General features: G+C 32.9%; 1 protein-coding gene and 1 long non-coding RNA gene across 2 annotated transcripts in view; one reads left to right on the top strand and one right to left on the bottom strand.

Moving 5' to 3' along the window:
• The first annotated feature begins 3,915 nt into the window (after window positions 1-3,915).
• Window positions 3,916-13,915, top strand: LOC136065052 (uncharacterized). Its single transcript, XR_010626698.1, has 3 exons — window positions 3,916-4,036; window positions 12,105-12,207; window positions 13,644-13,915. It is a non-coding gene; the product is annotated as an uncharacterized LOC136065052 (long non-coding RNA).
• A 9,072-nt stretch (window positions 13,916-22,987) lies between these two features.
• LOC112027014 (uncharacterized) overlaps window positions 22,988-24,537 on the bottom strand; it is a 41,497-nt gene continuing 39,947 nt past the window's right edge. The window contains 3 exon segments of the mRNA XM_065767712.1: window positions 22,988-23,536; window positions 23,691-23,803; window positions 23,911-24,101. Coding sequence (XP_065623784.1) covers window positions 23,258-23,536; window positions 23,691-23,803; window positions 23,911-24,101 — 583 coding nt within the window. The 3' untranslated portion in view covers window positions 22,988-23,257.

The following is a 24,537-nucleotide window of genomic DNA, read 5'->3' as shown; positions in this document are numbered from 1 at the left end:
GCGCGTACAGGATCAAGTCTGCGTACATATGCAGCATGGCTGTGCATGCAGGTTGATTCTTGTGGGCGCATGCCAAGGGTTTCCTTGGTTTACTTTTCCAAAAATAGATTTATTTGCTAATTAAAAATTATATTTTTCATTTTAATATTTCTCAAGTTAATTTAACATCTGATTAGGCCTTAAACCAACTTTGGGTTTCAGAATTTTAGCATCATTGAAGAACGAGGGCCCGAATCGTAAGGGGTACAAAATGCAGTGTCTACACCAACCCAAAGTGGCTATCTTTTCATATAAAAAATGGCATGGTAGTTCTTTTATGGCTAAAATATAGTTTGATTAAAATATACACAGTGTAGTTGTATTTGAAGGTCAAAAGATGCTTGCTGATTTTTATTTATTTATTTTAAGGCTAAAAGATTCATTCATTTTTCAGTTGAATACGATTTGAGCGTGAAATTTTATGAGGATTTACGAATGTGATTTTGAGTGTTTGGGGAACATCTATAATTCATACTAGCCTCATCACAAGCGTTTTTCACATGTGATGAGGCCTTGTAAAACAAAAATTGTGTTATATATATATATATATATAATTTTTCTTTTAAAAATCTAATTTATAAGTGAATAAATCAATTTGAAAAATAACAGAAGAGTAGTCCTATTTTTTAGGTAATGTTTTAGTGGGAGTTAGAGTTGCATTTTTACCGGATTGTCCTTTAGTTTTGTCTCTACTTAAACATAGAAGTGTATGGGCATTTTTGAACTAAAAAAATGAGGAATTCAAACAGATGAAGCTTCTTAAATAATAGTATAGATAATTTATAAGTGAATAAATCAATTTGAAAAATAACAGGAGAGTGGTCCTATTTTTTAGGCAATGTTTTAGTGGGAGTTAGAGTTTCATTTTTATCGGATTATCCTTTAGTTTTGTCTCTACTTAAACATAGAAGTGTATGGGCATTTTTGAACTAAAAAAATGAGGAATTCAAACAGATGAAGCTCTTTAAATAATAGTATAGATTACCAATAATAAAGTTTAATCTATATAGACAGTTCATTTTTTTTAGAAGAAAGATATAACTAATCTATATATATAATAATAGGTAAAGCTGACAGAAACTAAAATTAGAATTCCAAATTAGAGTTCCAATTTTGCGTTATGTGTCCTAAACTATTTATTCTTAAAGATTTTTAATTCTTAATTTTAGAATCAAATATGGGACCGCATCATAAATATTCATGTAAGTGAGTTATTAAGTAAAAAAATCAAATAATCTAGAATAAATTAATCGTTTAAAAAAAAAAAAAGTGCTTCACAATAATTTTTTTTTTTTTTAAACATAGACAATTTACCTTTTATACCTAATAATATCCTTACAAATATTTTTAAAGAGTGAACAAAATATAAAAATGACTATCAATAGTATTTAAATTATATATATATGAATTATATTATAGATCTTATTGTATATATTTAAGTGTATCTATACATATGTATGGGGTTACAAGCTAATATTATTAATGTAAGCCAATTATATCAACTTGAAGTATAAAATGAAACTATGAAGGAACATCCTCTATTTACACAATTAAATATGTTACATTTTTAGAAAATCTAGCCAAATTATGAGTAACTTTGTTACCTTCTCTCCTAGTATGAGAGTAAAGTAATTGAGAAAAATGTTTTGCAAAAAAATTTTGCATCTTGAATCAAAGGAGCAAGGAAGCCAGAGAAACATCCTCTGAAGCCAAAGCTTTAATAGTCAATTCAGAATCTCCTTCTAAAACAGCCTTTTCTAGCCCATGTTCAAAACTCAACTCTAGAGCCCGAGTGGCAGCCAGATTTTTGATCTCCTTCATTTTTTTTTTTTTCCTTTATAATATCCTAACCTACTACCAGTCATGCAATATCGCTATCTCATATACTTCCTATTAACATGCACAAAATGGTTAACTGAGTCAAAAAAATTAAGTTAATATGATTCTTCTGAAAAGAAAAAGTTATTATAATATGAGATGTAACGAGGACAATTCAGTCATAATGTTAAACACTAATGTAATGCGCCGTTTAAAGATGGGTCATCTTGTAAATGTAATAATAAAGAATCTTGAAAGGAAAAGGCAATAGCATCGTTTAAGAAAAGGTACATTGGACGTGGTGGAATTAGATCTGGTGTGGCCTTTTCTTGCTTGGCCGGTTGCCCAAGAAATCTTTCTTTGACTTTAGAACCCTAAATAAAGAAAAATTTAGTCTATGTTTACTTTTTATTTACAAAGACAGAAATGGGTTTCACTTTCACACCCTTCTTTTTAGGCGTGATTTATACACTCGGAACATTCTGATTTCACTATAAAGCCACTAAATTTATTTACAAATCAATAATATTAAAAATTATTAAATTACTTTTTTTTTGAGAGAGTTTCAATTTATGACGTCCGCTTCTGATGAAAGCTATTTATCATAAAACCAAGACACCAATCAGTTTTTAGTGTAGGCGGGAATTGAACCCCATATCTCTCATACAACCATCAGAGACTTAACCAGTTGAGACTCTCTCTCTCTCTCAATATATATATATATATATATATAAAAACTAGTTGACTTCTAACACAATATATGTATAAGTTTATTTTGAATTTTTTTTTTATAAAAAAAAATGATTTATATTTTTTCATGTATAATACTCATGATGTGGTATAATATTGAGGATTAGTTTCAATTATATTATATGTCATTGAAAAGTGAGGAAATGTTAAATGTTAAAACCAATATAATTAAGAATAAGAACATGGGTTTTTTGAATGAATTCACAATTAACCGAAAAACTTGTTCCTCTATGGCGCACTCCGTAGTTCTCCCATTGAGGACAATTTGGTTCTAATTTTCCCTGCTCCACTTGTAAGCGAACCAAAAAAAAAAAAAAATACAAGTATATAACTATTTCAAATAACTTGACTACACAATATTCTTTTTATTTTTTTAATTCAATATAGTTACAACAATGGAGTGGTTTTAAATAAATAAACAAATAATTTAAAAAAAAAAATGGGGTGAGGAGATTTGTACCTTGAATATCTTTATAAAAAATATTAAAAGGCACTAGTTGATAAATGTCTCTATTAAAAATATTAAAAGTTATCAATTGAATTACCAAACTCTTGAAAATTGCACACTTATTCTTAATAATATTGTAGATACCTCATTTTGTACCCCTAATAACTCGAGCTCCTGTTCCCCAATGATGATGACACTAGGTAGGTCTAGGACTAGTCTAGGGCCTGGCCAAAGAAACTTTTTAGTTGGACGTTTTTGGACGTCTATTTCAAATAACTTGACTACACAATATTCTTTTTATTTTTTTAATTCAATATAGTTACAACAATGGAGTGGTTTTAAATAAATAAACAAATAATTAAAAAAAAAAAAAAAAGCAATGGGGTGAGGAGATTTGTACCTTGAATATCTTTATAAAAAATATTAAAAGACACTAGTTGATAAATGTCTCTATTAAAAATATTAAAAATTATCAATTGAATTACCAAACTCTTGAAAATTGCACAATTATTCTTAATAATATTGTAGATACCTCATTTTGTACCCCTAATAACTCGAGCTCCCGTTCCCCAATGATGATGACACTAGGTAGGTCTAGGACTAGTCTAGGGCCTGGCCAAAGAAACTTTTTAGTTGGACGTTTTTGGACGAAAGAAAAACCTTACAGAAATCCTAAGGGTGCGTACGCAGCCTTGAGCATGCATACGCATCCTTAACCTATGCGTACGCAACCAGGAGCATGCGTATACATATAGAGATTCTAAAAGTTATGTAAGACAATTTTTAATGGAAAATGTGGTAGAACTAATCCCACATCTCTTGGAAAGAGCTTGCCCCTTCTCTTTGAACACTATAAAAAGGCCCATGGCCAATTTCCCAAAAACACACAAAATCAACTCCAAAAAATTGATTCAAGAGAAGCTTTTTATTTTGAAAAGCATCCTAAATCTAAAGTTTCTTGGCTAGAAGCTTTTGTGCAAGGTACTTGTTCTTATCTTTTCCACTCTTTTCCTTTGTTTTTATTTCTGTTTTCTTGCTTTGTTAATCTTCTATGTAGTTTATGTTTACTATTTTGATAATTAGAACACATGTTAGGTTGATTAGAAGTATTTTTTTATTGGTGTTGATTGCTGTGTTTTCTGGGCAGGGATGCATACGTAGGCTCATTGTAGACACCACATTTTGTATCCTTTATGACTCGGGCCCCCGTTCCCCAATGATACCCAAACTCTAAAGCCCAAGGCCAATTTAGAGCCCAATCAGATATCAAATTGACTTGAGAAGTGTTAAAATGGAAAATATAATCTTTTAAATGAGCAAAAATCTATTTTTTGGAAGTAAATGACCAAAGAGGCCCTCGACCCACGTACGTGGGCAACAGCCTGCGTACGCGGGCCAAAGCATGCGTACATAGGCATACTCTTGCATATGCAGCTAAGGTTTTAGAGACAAAAAAAAAAAAAAAAAAAAAAAAAAAAAAAAAAAAAAAAAAATAAAAAAAAAAGACAAGTTTTTTGCAATAATAGTTGAGGTTTGGAACAAATCCCACATCATTTGGAAGCCGTTCCAAACCCCATTTTTCTCACTATATAAAGTCTTACATGGTACATTTTCAAAACACGCAAAAATCCCATGGGAAAAATACAAGATTCACTAGAAAATTGTAAATCAAAAGGAAGTTTTTCACAAAACACTCTCAAGTCAATTTTTTTTTATTTTTTATTGTGACCTTTTCTAGCCCTAATCCTTTTAGTTTAACATTGCTAATCACTTTCTTATTGGTTTGTGAATAGATTTGACTAAGGGAATGGTAAAAAATAAAGCTTAGAAAGCTTTTATTGAGGTTTATAGTCAAAAATTTTCATTTTCTGCTTTTAAATCTTTCTGTTTGCTTTATTTGCTTGTTATAATATGTTTTAATATGCTTTTCTAGATTAGGTTTATGTTTTTGTATGCTTAAAATGCATGTTAGGGTGTCAAATTTAGTGTTTTAGGCTTGGTTGTGTCTTTAGGGTTTTTGGGCAACAACTTGCGTATGCATAATCTTGCCTGTGCACGTAGGCTTGTTTTTGAATGCGCAAACCGCTGCCTAGAAACCTTAATTTTTTTTTTCTTTTGCTTTTTCTTTCACATGTTTGTTTTGTTTAGCTTCTTTTCCATGTTTATATGCTTCCAAAGTCTCTATTTCACACATTTGTTTTCTTGTTTGCTATCACATGTTAGAATTAGGGCCCATCTTGTGTTCGCTTTGTTTCAATGCCATGATCATGCATTCAAGTGCTCATGTGTAATGCCATAGGTACAGAGTTGCTGTAAGGTAAGTAAAAGGTAAGTCATGCATTAGAAATGCCCACGCATTCGTGATATGGTCTTGCTTTGACGATAAAGATGAATATGCTTGTTTGATGTGTGATTTCATGTCTAAGAGTTTGGAATACATGTAATGATCTATGTTTGCTGGCCATGTCTACTTTGCTACCTTGTTTTGTTGCTGTCTCGGTATGATATGATGGAGATTATGATGGAGCATGCTTAGATGTATGATTAGGGTTTGTAATGTGATGAATGCCTTGATGCCATGATTAGATGAATGCTACGGTTACATATGTGTGGTTGGGTTCCTTATGCTTTATGGATGGATATGTATGTGTTTTGGGATGAACGATGTCATGTTGTATGCTTAGATGTATGCTAGTGTGTGTGTGAGAGTTTAGAATACAAGTATTGAACATGATTTTATTGAGGTTAAGATGTAAGACAAAATGATAGGAAGCCAACCTTAGGGTTGGGTGGTCTTGGGTGCCTAACACCTATCTAAAAACATACCTAAACTCCAAACACATATCTTTGGAAGTAAGAATAATGGTCCTTCCTCAAAAGGACGCTATATATATGGTTCCTAGACTATTGCAAAAACTAGGTGGCGACTCCACGATTCCATTGTGTTCACACTTGTGCATGCATACGCATCTCTATGACCTTGCATACGCATGCTTACGCATGCGCATACATGGTTAACCTAGAAACCTAGAATTGTTTGTTCTTGGTTTTTATTCTTTTTAAATGCATGTGTTTAGCTTCTATTTAAGTTATTCTTCACATGAATATGTCTTAGATTAGTAGAATAGCATGTTTTACATGTTTTATTTATTTATTTATTTATTTGAATTGAATGATTAGGGTTTATGATTGGATGAACACTATGAACATGCATTGATGCATAGATGTTGTAATGTAGTGAGGTAAGTCATGCATAATTACATGACCATGCATTTGATTTGATTGTTGAGCATGATATGATTGATGAACATGATGAATATACTTGATTGGTGTCATGATGCTATTCTTGAACATGTTGAATATGCCTAGTTAAAATGCCTTTTGATGCTATTGCCCTATGATATACTTGTTGCCCTTAGATAAATATGAATGCCAATGCTATGCTAGATGAATGTTTGGGTATATTCCATAAATGCAATATTGATAAAGGTGTCATGTTATGTGTTAGATGCATGTTAGTATGTGTGTGTGTGTGTGTGTGGGGGGGGGTGGGGGGGGGGAATAACCTATTAGAGGATCCTCTAATGGGATTAGGATTTGGAACACAATGAGTGAGACTAACCTACTAACCTTTCCATCTCCATACTTAAACTTCGGACATGTACTTTCGTAAGATCAATCTTTTACATAATGACGCTATATATATGGTTCCCAGACCTAATTTAGGTGGCACCTCCATTTACACCCTCCACCTAGTCCACTCCAAGCCAAAGCGTACTTCCCATAAGGAAACTACTCGATCACGGGTGCTTGCGCCCACAAATATTGATTGTGTTTGTTACTCAATTTGCTTTCATCTTCTATAGATAATTAAAGACACAACTTAGATACAATTCCTTAGATTTAGTTCATTAGGGTTTTTAATTAAATTTGAACACTGATTTCATTGACAAACAAAATACAAACAATTTTATCTTTTTTGAGGATAATTAAATTTAATGCAACTATATGTTTGTATTTAATTGGAAAATAAAATGTATTGCACCTAAAAAATTTGTATGTATAGTTTACCCAATAATTAATATATTGAAATTGATGAACTTACAACCTTAATAATGTTTTCACAAATTTAGGTTAATCCATGTTTTATTTATATAACATGTCAGTGGCGACTCTAGGAATTTTCTTCAGTATGGTCATTAAGAAATTTAAATTAAAAAAAATTAATAAAAAAATTGAATATGTTGACATCACTAAAAAAAAAAATGCAAATATATAAAATTTAAAATTTTCCTTCTATGTGTTTTCATATTTTGAAATCATTGTATGATATCTTCATTATTAATGCTATCAACTACATTAGTTTTAATGTACACAATCAATCGTTCATTTACTAATCTCCCATTCATTTACCAACATCTTGCCTAACTAGGTATTTGGAGTGTGAAGGCCCCATGGATAGTGTTTTTTTTTTTTTAGATGGCTACATAGGGGAATTTTTTTTAATTTTTTTTTATTATTGTGATAACCTTAGGAGGAGAGGCTATACTATGTGGATTGGTGTTGCATGTGCCAGTGTAGTGGGAGGGGATGGATCACCTTTTGATTCATTGCAAGGAAGCTTATCAATTGTGGTGTTTTGTATTTAGATCTTTGGTATCTCCTGGGTCTTACCGGAGTGTGAAAGATCTTTTGTTTGGTTGGTGGAATTGGATGAGAAAACATTGTGTTGGATATTTGGAATTTGGTTCCATTATGTTTGATGTGGATTATTTGGCAAGATTGAAATAGGTGAACATTTGAGGATATGGAGAGTAGAAGGTACCAGCTTCTAGCTTATTTTGTTGGAGACTCACAAATAGAGATTCCATTCTAGTGCTATTGAGTCTCTATCTTTTTGTACATAATCTTTTGTATTTGTTTTGTAATTCTTTAGGCTACTTCTTGCCTTTCTTTGCATGACGTAGTCTCTTTTCAATAAATTTTTTTTACTTATCAAAAAACAATTGAGAAGCATGCATTTATTTATTTTTGCTAGTGGTTTGCTATTGGCTTGAAACACCCCTGTATGAGAAGATAGATCAAATAGCTCTTAATTCATACAAAAGAACAAAAAAAAAAAAAAAAAAAAAAAAAAAAAAAAAAAAAAAAAGACATGTTTTTTGCAATAATAGTTGAGGTTTGGAACAAATCCCACATCATTTGGAAACCGTTCCAAACCCCATTTTTCTCACTATATAAAGTCTTACATAGTATATTTTCAAAACACACAAAAATCCCATGGGAAAAATACAAGATCCACTAGAAAATTGTAAATCAAAAGGGAGTTTTTCACAAAACACCCTCAAGTCAAAAATTTTTTTTTTGGTGACATTTTCTAGCCCTAATCCTTTTAGTTTAACATTGCTAATCACTTTCTTATTGGTTTGTGAATAGATTTGACTAAGGGAATGGTAAAAAATAAAGCTTAGAAAGCTTTTATTGAGGCTTATAGTCAAAACTTTTCATTTTTTGCTTTTAAATCTTTCTGTTTGCTTTATTTGCTTGTTATAATATGTTTTAATATGCTTTTCTAGATTAGGTTTATGTTTTTGTATGCTTAAAATGCATGTTAGGGTGTCAAATTTAGTGTTTTAGGCTTGGTTGTGTCTTTAGGGTTTTTGGGCAACAACTTGCGTATGCATAATCTTGCCTGTGCACGCAGGCTTGTTTTTGAATGCGCAAACCGCTGCCTAGAAACCTTAATTTTTTTTTTTCTTTTGCTTTTTCTTTCACATGTTTGTTTTGTTTAGCTTCTTTTCCATGTTTTTATGCTTCCAAAGTCTCTATTTCACACATTTGTTTTCTTGTTTGTTATCACATGTTAGAATTAGGGCCCATCTTGTGTTCGCTTTGTTTCAATGCCATGATCATGCATTCAAGTGCTCATGTGTAATGCCATAGGTACAGAGTTGCTGTAAGGTAAGTAAAAGGTAAGTCATGCATTAGAAATGCCCATGCATTCGTGATATGGTCTTGCTTTGACGATAAAGATGAATATGCTTGTTTGATGTGTGATTTCATGTCTAAGAGTTTGGAATACATGTAATGATCTATGTTTGCTGGCCATGCCTACTTTGCTACCTTGTTTTGTTGCTGTCTTGGTATGATATGATGGAGATTGTGATGGAGCATGCTTAGATGTATGATTAGGGTTTGTAATGTGATGAATGCCTAGATGCCATGATTAGATGAATGCTATGGTTGCATATGTGTGGTTGGGTTCCTTATGCTTTATGGATGGATATGTATGTGTTTTGGGATGAACGATGTCATGTTGTATGCTTAGATGTATGCTAGTGTGTGTGTGAGAGTTTAGAATACAAGTATTGAACGTGATTTTATTGAGGTTAAGATGTAAGACAAAATGATAGGAAGCCAACCTTAGGGTTGGGTGGTCTTGGGTGCCTAACACCTTCCTAAAAACATACCTAAACTCCAAACACATATCTCTGGAAGTAAGAATAATGGTCCTTCCTCAAAAGGACGCTATATATATGGTTCCTAGACTATTGCAAAAACTAGGTGACGACTCCACGATTCCATTGTGTTCACACTTGTGCATGCATACGCATCTCTATGACCTTGCATACGCATGCTTAGGCATGTGCATACATGGTTAACCTAGAAACCTAGAGTTGTTTGTTCTTGGTTTTTATTCTTTTTAAATGCATGTGTTTAGCTTCTATTTAAGTTATTCTTCACATGAATATGTCTTAGATTAGTAGAATAGCATGTTTTACATGTTTTTATTTATTTATTTATTTATTTGAATTGAATGATTAGGGTTTATGATTGGATGAACACTATGAACATGCATTGATGCATAGATGTTGTAATTTAGTGAGGTAAGTCATGCATAATTACATGACCATGCATTTGATTTGATTGTTGAGCATGATATGATTGATGAACATGATGAATATGCTTGATTGGTGTCATGATGCTATGCTTGAACATGTTGAATATGCCTAGTTAAAATGCCTTTTGATGCTATTGCCCTATGATATACTTGTTGCCCTTAGATAAATATGAATGCCAATGCTATGCTAGATGAATGTTTGGGTATATTCCATGAATGCAATATTGATAAAGGTGTCATGTTATGTGTTAGATGCATGTTAGTGTGTGTGTGTGTGTGTGTGTGTGTGTGTGTGGAATAACCTATTAGAGGATCCTCTAATGGGATTAGGATTTGGAACACAATGAGTGAGACTAACCTACAAGTCGGGTGGGGTTAGGTGCCTAACACCTTTCCATCTCCATACTTAAACTTCGGACATGTACTTTGGTAAGATCAATCTTTTACATAATGACGCTATATATATGGTTCCTAGACCTAATTTAGGTGGCACCTCGATTTACACCCTCCACCTAGTCCACTCCAAGCCAAAGTGTACTTCCCATAAGGAAACTACTCGATCACGGGTGCTTGCGCCCACAAATATTGATTGTGTTTGTTACTCAATTTGCTTTTGTCTTCTATAGATAATTAAAGACACAACTTAGATACAATTCCTTAGATTTAGTTCATTAGGGTTTTTAATTAAATTTGAACACTGATTTCATTGACAAATAAAATACAAACAATTTTATCTTTTTCGAGGATAATTAAATTTAATGCAACTATATGTTTGTATTTAATTGGAAAATATAATGTATTGCACCTAAAAAATTTGTATGTATAGTTTACCCAATAATTAATATATTGAAATTGATGAACTTACAACCTTAATAATGTTTTCACAAATTTAGGTTAATCCATGTTTTATTTATATAACATGTCAGTGGCGACTCTAGGAATTTTCTTCAGTATGGTCATTAAGAGATTTAAATTAAAAAAAATTAATAAAAAAATTGAATATGTTGACATCACTAAAAAAGAAATGCAAATATATAAAATATAAAATTTTCCTTCTATGTGTTTTCATATTTTGAAATCATTGTATGATATCTTCATTATTAATGCTATCAACTACATTAGTTTTAATGTACACAATCAATCGTTCATCTACTAATCTCCCATTCATTTACCAACATCTTGCCTAACTAGGTATTTGGAGTGTGAAGGCCCCATGGATAGTGTTTTTTTTTTTTTTTTTTTTTAGATGGCTACATAGGGGAATTTTATTTTTTATTTTTATTATTGTGATAACCTTAGGTGTGAAAGATCTTTTGTTTGGTTGGTGGAATTGGATGAGAAAACATTGTGTTGGATATTTGGAATTTGGTTCCATTATGTTTGATGTGGATTATTTGGCAAGATTGAAATAGGTGAACATTTGAGGATATGGAGAGTAGAAGGTACCAGCTTCTAGCTTATTTTGTTGGAGACTCACAAATAGAGATTCCATTCTAGTGCTATTGAGTCTCTATCTTTTTGTACATAATCTTTTGTATTTGTTTTGTAATTCTTTAGGCTACTTCTTGCCTTTCTTTGCATGACGTAGTCTCTTTTCAATAAATTTTTTTTACTTATCAAAAAACAATTGAGAAGCATGCATTTATTTATTTTTGCTAGTGGTTTGCTATTGGCTTGAAACACCCCTGTATGAGAAGATAGATCAAATAGCTCTTAATTCATACAAAAAAAAAAAAAAAAAAAAAAAATGATAGTTAGTCATGATTTCATTTGGCAAAATTGCTGCGAAAAGGCTCATTTGCCACTTGAAAGTAATATTTTCTACCCTATGCTTATGTAAATGAGTCTCTCCTTCATTTTGCTCTCTGGTTCTACTAGGAGAAATAGTTCAAAATAGGAAAAAAGAAAAAGAAAAATCCCAGTCTCTAGTATGACTTTTTTTTTTTTGGCTTAATAGTCTCTATTATAACTTTCAAATTTTATTTAAGCAAGAAGGGTGCACTTCTGGTTTTGTAATTTATACTACAAGAGCCATGTATGTGTTTGATCTAGAAACATGGTTTGATTTAGTTTGAACATTTTTTCGCTTAATATTTAAGTATAGTTACATGTACCACTACCACAGAAATTGACTGGATTTTAATACAGGACCAGCGTTTTGGGAGAAACAAGCAAGGTGATAATTGAGAAAGGGTCAGCCAAATTCGGGATAAGTTTGAACTTGACAGGGAGAAAAGAATGAGAAATAAAGGTAGGCTCAATGTGTTTGAGCTTTATTTTTCTTGCTTGCAATTTTTTGTGTGTTTTGGTCTTACTGATTTCTTGGACCTGGGTGACGGTTAACTGCTGAAGGCAAAGTAATGCTCCCGGTAGCACCTTGAGCTAGGTTTGTTAATCAGCTTTTTAGCTTGTCATCAGCAGGCTAAATTTTCTAAAGCTCAAATCTCATTCATCACTTTATGGGTGGTCTTGCAAAATATATTTTCATGTAACTGAGGTTAATATAAGTTTGGCCACTTGACTGTTTTGGAAGAGGTAAGAACTTGCCACATTTTACCAAATAGTTTTAAATTAGTTTGGTGAATTTTTTCCCCAAAATTAGCAACGAGTTATGTCAAAGTCCATTGTGTAAGCCTCCTAGTAAAACATAGATGAGATAATTAGATGGATTCCTGGAATTCCATGCATATGTTTTCTAGCATCAAAATTTGGTACAATCACTAATGAGGAAAGGGGAAGAGGAAAAGAGCAATTTATCAGGTAGAAAACCCCACCCTTGTGCCTGTTTTTTTTTTGAGACTCTATTGAAATCTTGTGTGGCTGAGGTAACGTTATTTCTTCCTAGAATAACCATGCAAAGTTGAATGGCTTAATGCTTGTTTCTCCTATAAATCTTTGTTAGTTGTAATTTTACTGCAAGAGCAGTTGACCATCAAGTTTTATCAACCTATGTTTCACAGTTTATTTGAAAGTGATTAATTGGCTACACTTGGGAGGTTTTGCCTCTATAATTACATATCTTTGGAAAGTTGCATATTAGGGTAGTACGGTTGGAAAATCCTTCATATTGGTCAACTTCTCTTGGGTAACTGTAGCAAAGAAAATTTTCTTCACTGCACACTTTTTGTTTTCTCTTCATAGTTGAAATAGAGGAGGGGCAATTTGAATCCTAGACATCTTCGTTGGAAATACCAGGAAATGTGAATTGAGCTACAAGGCTCTTAGCCTCATTGCACACCTTCACATAGTAACTACATTATGCTTAATGCACTAGCCCCACAATCTTATATATCAGATTTGAATGTTAGTAGACTAGAAAGGGAATCATTTTGTTCTGCTGTCTGTTGCAATTGGGGGCTACACCTGTGCTTATATTGGAGTAATTAGAGAAATTGGGATCACTGCCACTGAAAAAAGCTAGTGAATTACTAAATACATCATGAAATCTTGATATTGATTTAATACACTCCTAACTTTCAGGATATAGGCACATAATAGCTGCCATTAAAGACAATATGGATTCAAATCATTTATAAAATGAAAAGGAGTGAATTTGTTAAAATGTGACTATTAAAAGCATCCGAGATGAATTGGCCTTTGCTCATTTGCCTTTTGAATTAATCTTTAGAAATTGTGATGCTTTTGGTGTGATGTTTGTGATCTTTTTATGTTCTTTTTTTTTTGCAGCATTTGCACCCATGAACGGAGGAACTGCTTCTGAGTTACCTGAGACAAACTCCTGTAAGCAACAATTTGATGCTCAGGTATACTTTTCGCATAGTGAAAGTGATTGACAGGACTGTGTATACCTAAATAAAGAAAAGGAGCAAGCTAGGACAATTTTCCTTCAGTTTTTCTCACTCTATTACTGTTGGTGTCATTGCTTTAGCCAAGACAGCAGCTGGAGCCTGCCCCATTACTATAGCTGAATAGCCATAGCTCCTCCTTTTCTTCGTTGGATAGGATGTATGTAGATTTTTTTTTGGGGGGGGGTTGTGGGGAATCTAGGGAGTCTTTGAGGTGGAAATCTAATGAAAATGTTAGGAAATTTAGATCCAGGTTAATAGAATTAACAAGTTTTAAATTCAAGTTGTTAATTAGATTTATTATAAAAAAAACTTTGTTAAAACAAACAAACATCAATATCATGTCAATATTATGCACAATGAAAAATTAAATAAGATAAGATATGATGATTTAGGAAAACCAATGAAATAAACTAATTTCACAGTAAAAACCTGAGAAGAAATCTTTCCAAAAAGTAATCCACTATAATAAAGAGAAGTTTCAGATCTAGTACAAAACATTTGTCCTTAGACTCTACAATCTCCATAGATGAACTTACAGCAGAAATCTTCTACCGCTTTAGAACCTCTAAACTCTTTAATATATGAACGCTACCCTTTTTGCACGAATCACAGTACGTGACTAACCAAAGATGCACAGCTCCCAATACGTGACTAACTCACCAACTTGAAGAAGATTATTGGTTGTAAAGTTCTTCACTTCATCAACAATAAAGATCAAGAAGCACTTGATTACAAAATCCTAAGGCGCAAAGACGTAATAGCTTTTAGAGAGAATAAGGCACTCGATCACTTTTTGCATGTGTTCTCCTTGTATTCTCTTATGTGACAGCCTTTAAAATAAGTTTTATATATGTTTAGAGTTGTGAGGAAAAAAAAAAAAAAACCCTAACAGACATGTTAGCATGAGCCGAAAATCAGATCTGAAAATTCTGATTTTGTAATTCTCGATAGACACAACTGTCAAGCTATCTATCGAGACCTCGATAGATATATCTGTCAAGTTATTTGTCGAGATTCATTAAACCTTAATAGATACAATTTGTTGAGCAATTGTCAAGAATTTGTCTAACTTTAATGAACAACTTTTCTTTACTTGTTTCTTAATCTAATCTAATCTCCATGGTTTTAATACTTGGCTTGAATAACATGTTTCTTGAAGTACTAAAGTCATCCTAGATCTACCCAATTACAAGTACAGTGCATTTTGTCAAAGGATTAGTCAATTCTCAATGACATATGTTCATAACATGATTCACATATGTCCTAACAGAAATCAAAATGTTTCTCAGCAAAAAAGAGAGTATTATGACATGTATATCTTTGTATCCATAACACAATGAAAAGTTCTTATCAGGCAATTTTCATTTATTATTAAAATGTTCGCTTAGATGGGAGGATGGAAAAAGATTTTAGTTTTTCAACTTATATGTTTATTATTGGGTATGGAAAAGTGGAAGAATGAAAAATTATTATTTCTTTGTTTAATTGAGAAGAAAAATGAGAGGATTTAATATAATAATGTGTGAATTTATTGTTTTGCCTCTTTTACATAAAATTAATTTTTTAAATAGCATATAAGAAGTAATTTTTTTTTCGAAGTGATATTTATTAAAAACAATGGTGTGGTTTTTTTTTTTTGGGGTGAGAATTGCCTTGTGTTTTCAAAACATGAAATTATGGATTGATTTTTGAAAGTACGATTTAACTTAAGATTTTGGCAATCTGGTAGGAGATAACAAGACATTATGTACACTTGGAAATCGATTTCAATAATATCACATTTTATGCTAAAATTGTATTCTGAAAACATAATTTTAGTGTAAATATAATCACTTTAAAGTTGTGTTTTGAAAATATATGTTTAGTACAAAATTTTGAAAATTTGTATTTTACATTTTTTAGAATTTTAGTGTAACTACAATCACTCTAAAGTTGTGTTTTGAAAATATATGTTTAGTACAAAATGTTGAAAATTTGTATTTTACATTGAAATCATGTTTTGATAGTTTAGCGTAAAACAAAGTTTGATTTTTAAGCTCACTTTATAAAGAGATGCAAGTGAAATGGTAGAGTGGAGAGAGTTAAGTAAGGAGGGGAGTGGATAAAATCGTGTGTTTCATGGTGCTTAGTAGAGAAGCTAACTAAATTAGGTGGGCGTATGTAATTAATAAAATTTTGCATTGACTGCAAAATTTTCAAAATTATACTTAAGTCTTATTTTCAAAACACTATATAAAAGTTTAAAAGTCCCTTAAATAATAGTATAGATACAAATTAATTAGAGACAATATCCTAATTATTAGCAACATTAGAGTTCATAACTTAAAAACCCTTTAAATAATAGTATAGATAAGTCTTGGACTCTATCTAAGCCATGGGCTCTAAGATGTGGAGTCTAAATAAAACTCCTATGTTTTAGGTAAATTAAAATTAAAAAAAAAAAAGCCCAATTTTTTTATTTTTTTATTTTTTTTTATGGGAGATTTCGGGAAAGGTAGGGTCAATGCATGAGTTTGCATTTCCAATATTTGAGCCCAAAATTAAAACCATTTCCAACCTTTAAGCTTAAACCTCTTGCATTTAGGCCCAAATCCATGCCTCAATCAAGCCCAAATATAAAATAAGCCCAACCTGAAAATCAAACTAAATTCATCTAAGCTCAACTTGTGGACCCATCAGCACATAAATTTATAAAATTAAACATTGACCCAAAACTTTTACAAAATTATAATTTGACTCCACAATTTTCTTGAAATCACTTTTTGAGCCCTACAATTTTATAAATGACAAGTTGGCCCCTAAAATTTCCAAAAATTATAATTTGACCCACAACTTTCATGAAATTACAAAGTGACCTTTATAAATTCAAAAATTGCACAAGGGCCCTTGAGGTCACAAAAATAATTAAATTGTCAAAATGACAATGTTTTCACATTCTATAGGAACTTACTCATTTGTATTCCTTGTTATTTCTTTGTCTTTTACATGAGGTAAAGTACTTGGGAAAAATAATTGCACTTGGTATGCTATGCTATGCAATGAGGTAAGTCTCATTAAATTTATCAAGTCATTTACCTTTAGGCTAATGCCATGCAACCACATGTTTAGGTGTGAGTTTCAATTTTTCCTTCCAAAATAAATTTCTTACACGCCATGTATTCACTTTTAAGAGTTGCCAGCAACAACACAAATCTTTTCTACAAATTACCTATCAACCCCAAAACATTTCCTATATTGTCTTTCAACATCAAAAGTTTAAAAATTATCTTTTGACCCTAAAAATGTTAAAATTCACATTTAGATCCTCAAATTTTCTCAAATTATTTTTTGACCCTTGTTGAGGGCCATTTTTCAGAAGTCATAGAGAGGGAAAAGAGCCTAGCAACATAGACCTAAAAGAAGTTGGCAAAAAGATAGAAAAAATGAACCATTAAAGTTCAAGCGGTAAGAATAATGGATCACAGGTCCATAAAATAAATAAATGGGTTTTGAGGAAGCAAATGGGCTCAAAGGAGCTTGAAAAGAGAGAAATAGCAAATAGCAAACCCATGGGCAATATATGATGTAGAAAAGTAAGAATGGGCCGCAGTAGGCTTAAAGCAATGCAAGCAAAGAGAGTAAGGGATTGATGGCAAGCCCACAAACCCCAAAGATGAGTATGAGGTAATTGGGTCAGGGAAGCCCAATGAAGTTAGTAAAAACTCATGGGAACACAAACTTAGGAAAAGGGCTGAGGAAGCTCAAGACAAGCAAATGGACCGAGGATTTCCAAGGGAAAACCAAAAGGACACAGGAGCCCATAAGTAAGAAAACCCATGGCCATGCTAAGCCATTGGGGAAAGAATAAACGGCAAGCCTAAAGAGGCCTAGCAGGATTGAGTCATTACAACATGAATGACAGAGTGATATAGCGGGAAATAAGGGCAATCAAGAAATGGGCTAAAAGAAATGTAAAGCCTAGTATCAAATAAAACCCAGCCCCCTCAGGGGAGTGGGAAATCAAAAAGCATCTCACATAAAAGGGTCAAAACATGCGGCAGACTATGCAGAAAAGCCTCCAGATCATGGCGGATGAAGTAGCAGACAGATTTTGGACACATGTGGAAGGAAGGCATGCGCAAGGCCCAGGCATCACCAGCCTGTATCTAACCAATACAGGACATGGTGAGGTCATGGGTCAGAGGTAAAAGAGCATGGTTTGGTGGTGGGTAGAAGGGAGAAACCTATTTTTGAGGTTTCTACTGAGGCTCTATTGGGGGAAGTGTTCTGCTGAGATGACATACCATCCAAAAGAGGCAAATTGAGCTAGAACCACTAGGTACATGCTATGAGAGCAGAGAGTGAGAGAGAACCCAGACCGTAGCAGGAAAGGGTGCCACGGCAGACAAACAAACAAAATACCCTTCTTTATCTGGTGAGGGGGAGTGGCACGCAAAAGGTCCAGTGGTGGTCGGCCAGTACATCCAGACCAGACAAAGGTGGTTAAGGGCTAAAATAGTAAAATTCGGTCACGATAGGTACTATAAAAGGGGATCCTTGCCGTGTACTAAAGAGAAAAAAAAAATCATAACCTGAGTAATAAGAATCTCTAAGAAAAAAAACCAGGAAGTAGAAAAAAACGACAGGAAAGAAAGAAAGAAAAGATCAGAGTAAAAAATTAAGAAATAAAGGAATAGAATAGAGAGTGAGACCGGCAGGCATGCATCGATAAGTTGATTCCCTTTCTCCCTCTCTAAATCTAGCTCTCTATTGAAGAAATAAAAGGATTTTCCTTTGGGCACCAACCATTTAGATCCGCTTCCCTCAAAGCAATTAATTTCCATGGCAGGATTTTCCCTGGGAGATTAGTTGCGTTGAGAGGAGGCGTTCTTCCCTTTTTGGTTTTACTCCTGCGGATCAGACTTAACTTAATTTCTTTCTTTTCTTATTAACCCATATATTACCACTTGTTCTTTTGCTTTTCTCTGTAAAAGTTATTGTTGTTATTGTGATTATAATTCATTAATAGGGATTATTTGGTCATTTTCTATTAAAGAGCCAGAATGTTCTATTTTGTTGTTATTATATCCGTCTGCCATAACTCATTTGAAACAGTTCTGTCTGCCATAAGCACACTCCTGGCAGACGAGACATAGTTTGTGCACAAGTCGACCTAAATTGAGTTGCAGTTGGACTGGTCTCAACTCTCCTTACTCAGAATACTTGGGCCTATTGCCGTAGGAGACAGCCCAGCCCAATGCACAACAAAAAAGGCCCCTACAACCCTAAAATATTTTAAAAAAAAAAAAAAAAAAAAAATTGCACAAAGGCCTTTGAGGTCACAAAAATGTTTTTTCTTGATTTGCCAAAACAAAAGGTTTTCCTTCAAAGATAATAAAATTGTAAAATGACATTGTTTTCTCATTTTAAAAATATCTAACCCTTTGTGTTCTTGTTATCCTTCTGTGTCCTTTTGCATGAGATAAAATAACATGGAAAAAGGAGTTGCACACTTGCACTTAGTGTTGATATTGTATTTTGTCCGATTCTAAATTTCAATAGAAGTTTTGGCCTTAAAATGAAGAATGCAATGATTTTACTAGTTAGACCCAATTTTTATGTTGATTTTCATCTATTTTTATGTGATTGACTAAACTTAATTAGGGTTTGATTAGCTAAAACAAGATTTTGAAGTTCATCAACCCTAAAATATTTATAAAAAAAAAAAAAAATTGCACAAAGGCCTTTGAGGTCACAAAAATGTTTTTTCTTGATTTGCCAAAACAAAAGGTTTTCCTTCAAAGATAATAAAATTGTAAAATGACATTGTTTTCTCATTTTAAAAATATCTAACCCTTTGTGTTCTTGTTATCCTTCTGTGTCCTTTTGCATGAGATAAAATAACATGGAAAAAGGAGTTGCACACTTGCACTTAGTGTTGATATTGTATTTTGTCCGATTCTAAATTTCAATAGAAGTTTTGGCCTTAAAATGAAGAATGCAATGATTTTACTAGTTAGACCCAATTTTTATGTTGATTTTCATCTATTTTTATGTGATTGACTAAACTTAATTAGGGTTTGATTAGCTAAAACAAGATTTTGAAGTTCAGCAACAAGAGCCAGAGAGTGCAAGACACTTGACCAGAGTGCAAGGTAGATGAGAATTTAGAGATTTAGTGAATCGTGAATTGTCATTGGCTTGAAAGAGAGAAAAAAATAGAGAGAGAGGCGACAAATGCGGAAAAGTGAGAGAGAAATAAAGAATGGTGGGGAGGGAAAGTGGGTGGACAGAGAGAGAGGAAGACAGAGGGGAGTGAAGAAAGAGAGAGAGAGCATATTGACGATTGGCAGCCAAGGATTGGCAATGGGGCCATGATTGCAGTGTGATGGGTGGTGGCGATGAAGGGACTTGAGAGAGAGAGAGAGAGAGAGAGAGAGAGAGAGAGAGAGGATTCACACAATTTGGAATATTTTATTTTAGAGTAAATTACATAATTGGTCCTTAACTTGTGTCAATTTGGTCCTTAACTTTTTGTGCTATGTCAATTTGGTCCATTTGGTCCTTCCTATTAACTATTAAGTGTGGGATAGACTGAAATTGCTAATGTGTCTAACAGACTAAATAAAAAATTTGCTACTTTTGGTAAAATTTACAAAATAGTATTTTATGTATTATTACATGTTTTTTTAGATTATTTGGTAATTGGGTGGGTTGAATTGGGTATGAGTAATGACAATTTGGTTAAATAGATAATTTATGGCTAAATGGGTGTTTAGTACCCAATTATGTGCATAAATTGTACATTAAAAAAAATGTTTACATTGACTTTGTGGTGGTATTGGGTGAGTTTGGATGGGTCGGTGTATTTTCAATGCATACAATTTTAAAAAATGTACACAATTGTGTATTCAATATACATATTTTTTTTTTTGAAATACATCGACCCATCCTAGCCCACCCAATTGCTACCAAAAATTCAATGTACACATTATTCAAAAAAATGTACATGATTGTGCATATAATTACCCAGTTAACCAAATTGTCATTACCCATACAATTGTGTGTTTACAACAAACATAATTTTCAAAGAATGTTCACAATTATATACTTTCAACGAACACAACTTTCAAAGATTGTACACTATTATGTACATTCAACATACACTCTTTTCAACATACATTTTTTGTGAACGTTTTTTAAAGAATGTACACACTCATCTATTCTTAACCTAGACATTTTTAATACATAAAATTAATTGTTCAACGTACATAATTGTTCAATGTACGTAAATTTTCAATTATTATATTCAATGTACGTAAATTTTCAATTATTATATTCAATGTACACAATTTTTAAAGAATACACAATTGTATACATTCAATGCACACATTTTTAGGGTTTAGGGTTATATAGGCGTGACAACAACATAAATTTATAAATAAGATAGACAACATTGTCACGCTTATACAATACTATTCCAACTCAGAAGAACCAAAACAAAGGCTAATCTAAACCAAGAAAGAGCAAGAAATACCTACCAAGCCCGAACCTGTATACAGTTTAATCATCATTCACTGTTTTTCATTAACAAGAAATTAAATTTCACCAAAACACGAAATAATTACGAGCTAAAAATAATCACTCATCACTCCTCATTCAAATATCATTACTTATCACTCATCACTTTATAACTCATTTTTTATCATTCAAAATCCCCAAATATCTCCAAAGTCGGTTTGGCACCTAAACCAGGTTTTGCTTTCAACTCCAAAAATTCAAAAAATTGGGACCCATATCTGACATATACTACCAACGCACAGAACCCCTACCCACCCTTCTTTACTCCATTTACCCCAAAACCAAACAGCAAGTTCTTCACTACAACTTTCTCAGGAAAATGGTCATGAAAGGTTACACATGAATAGCATATTTTTGCTTGGAATTAATTGACCAGCTAAAATCATGAGGTAGCTATATAAAGCCATGGAAAGCAAGTGGACAAACACTCCAAATCTCATATTATTTTGCCTTACCCACAGCCCATATTTGCTCTGTTCCCCACTCCAAATCTCTCTCTCTCTCTCACATAGCCCATGTTTCTCTCTTTCCCGCTCCAAATTTCAGATTTTTCCCTCTTACCCATAACCCATAAACAACAGATACAAACTCTCTTAAACATACAAACACAAACCCATAGATACCCAACCTGAAACCACATCTATGCCGCCGAGATGACAACCCACAACCCGAAACCATGAGACCTACTGCCGAGACGAAGACAGAGATGGAGCAGAAGGAAGACTTGAGCTTCAGCTGGAGTGGCAGACTGAAAGTATGAGTGTAATGGGTTGTGTTAATGGCAGATGGATATGGAGAGAAGAGAGTGACTTGGGAAGAGAAGAGGAAAAAGAAAAAAAAAAAGAAAAAAAAGAAAAAGAAAGAGAAGAGATGGTCTGGTAGAGGAGAGAGCCGCTGGTAGTCATTGGCGCTGGCAAGGAAAAGATAGGACACTGACAACGAGGCCCAATATGAATATATTTACGAAAATGCCACCACCACTTTGTTTGCATAACTCAAAAACACCAAAAACTTGTTTCCATTTTCTATTACACATCACTCAATTTAGTGAGAATTAAGTGATAAAAACAAAAACTCAAATCAAATCCAAACAAGTGTTTATGCCATGGGACCCACCAGTTGAGTTATGGGTGATGAAAACTCAGTGATGAGTGATGAAAACAACTAAATCCAAACATCCTCTTAAAAATCGAACACCAAAAAACATAAACTTTTATAAAAAAAAGAAAATCTTAAGATTGATTTAAATATTTTCTTTACCAGTCATGCTATCTCATTTTTATAATTTGATTTGCTTCTTAAGAAGAAAAAAGAATTGATTTGGAAAATGGCAAAATGAAAGTGTCATTGACATTAGTTAAAGTATCAAGTTTTTCAAGAATGTGTATAGCATGAAACAATTTAGAATTGGAAGGAACCCATTAACAATCACATTTTTCATCTACTAATTGGTAAATGACAAGGTTCTATCACCTAGTTGATGCCAACAGGCCCATAAGAACAAGAAAGTATAGATACAAAGATGATACTATTTGTGTTTTTGCATGTTCATGCCCACGAGTTAGTCTCCACATAAGGATATGGGGGACTATAAATCTCAATAGTCAACACCCATTACAAGCAAAGATAGTAGGATTAGCAAAGACCATTGAAAAAAATAACTTAATCCAATGATAGTATTGTTTTTATTTTTCAATGTAAACTTGGTAACATAGCCACCTTATCAACTTGATCCTCAACTTGATCCTTCATAAATGCTAACTGTTGAATTGTGAAGTTGTACAACTATGTTCCCATAAATAGGTCAATAATAGAACATGATAAATTTTAAGCCAATTTATCTTTACATTTGAGTGAAACTACAAATAAGATGATCCAGTTTTTCATGCTTGTGCTTGAGCTTTGCTAATAGTTAGTATATAGGATGTCTGCTCAAATGGTGCAATGATCTTTCAAGACTTGCCTAGCAAGCTCTAGTGCTCCACTTTTTTTGTAAATCAGATGCAGATTGTAAGCTGCTTCTCTGCGGAGGTCACAATACCTTGGTTTATATCCTAGTTTTTGATTTCCAACAATGTCTGGATTCTCACAAGGAAGCTTTGGAATGGGGTAATCTTTCACCCGAATTGCGAGCACCTTTTCATAATATGATGTTGCAAGAGTTACGAGGCCAACATGATGATATGCTCGGGCTATATTATATAATGCTTCCTGCATGAAGTTTTTAACAACACAGTTATAACATGCTATTGTATGAGTGTGTGTGTGTGGGTTATTATTCCTAAAGGCAAGAGTGTGTTTTTACCAAAAGCATGCATATAAACTAGAAACAAAACAAAAGCACAAAGTGATAACCAAATTGAACCTGACTGTTTTCACAAAGCCGTAAATTGTTGTAGAGGAAAGCCAAGCCTTGTGCAAGACACTGATGCTTGTTTTGAAGTCTGAATCCAAGTGCTAAATTAATCATGGCAGTTCCTGTAGAAAAAAACAACAGGTCATGCTTCATGTACAGGTAGACTAAAAGCATAAAAATTCATTTATATGTAGCACTCAAGAAATTAAATAGAAATAAAGGGTCTCACCGACACAAAGATTAATCAAGGGATTCTTTGGCAACCGTTTATATGCTTCAAGGTATTTTGTTGCAGCATGTTGATGATTGCTGGCCATGGTAAATTGATGTGCATAAATGATAATGGGTGGTACACAATCTACGAGTTTGCTTAGCATACCACGAAGAAACTTAAAATGCCTTGAATCCCGATTGTCCACTCTACAATACATTAAGAAAGTCCATCAAAGATGACATAGATTTGAAGAATTTATTAAGAATAAATAAAACCACCATGGTCCTAACCAAAATTTCTATTCCTAATTAAAAAAATTTATTTCCGGTCCTTCCAATTACAAACACCCCCACCCCCACCAAAAAAAAAAAAAACCACCAAAAGGTCGAAAGGCTAGGCAATGAGAATGTCTACAAGGTTTAGCAGCTAAGGATCATGGTTATAGCTTTTTAGTTACCTCTGACCTACTTTTGCATACTAACAATATCACATGCATTAACGAATCAAACAAATGAAGTACATACTAACATAAAATCAACACCAACCACCAAATAATTTATACATGTCAAATAGTAATAGTATTCACAAACCCATAACCTAAAAGAACAAGGTATCCAAAACCAAGTAATGAGACGCCATAAT

Source organism: Quercus suber, unplaced genomic scaffold (genome assembly GCF_002906115.3).
Source record: "Quercus suber isolate HL8 unplaced genomic scaffold, Cork oak 2.0 scaffold_838, whole genome shotgun sequence".
Taxonomy (NCBI): domain Eukaryota; kingdom Viridiplantae; phylum Streptophyta; class Magnoliopsida; order Fagales; family Fagaceae; genus Quercus; species Quercus suber.
Note: the sequence above shows the minus strand (reverse complement) of the source record. Positions and strands in the feature narration are given on the sequence as shown.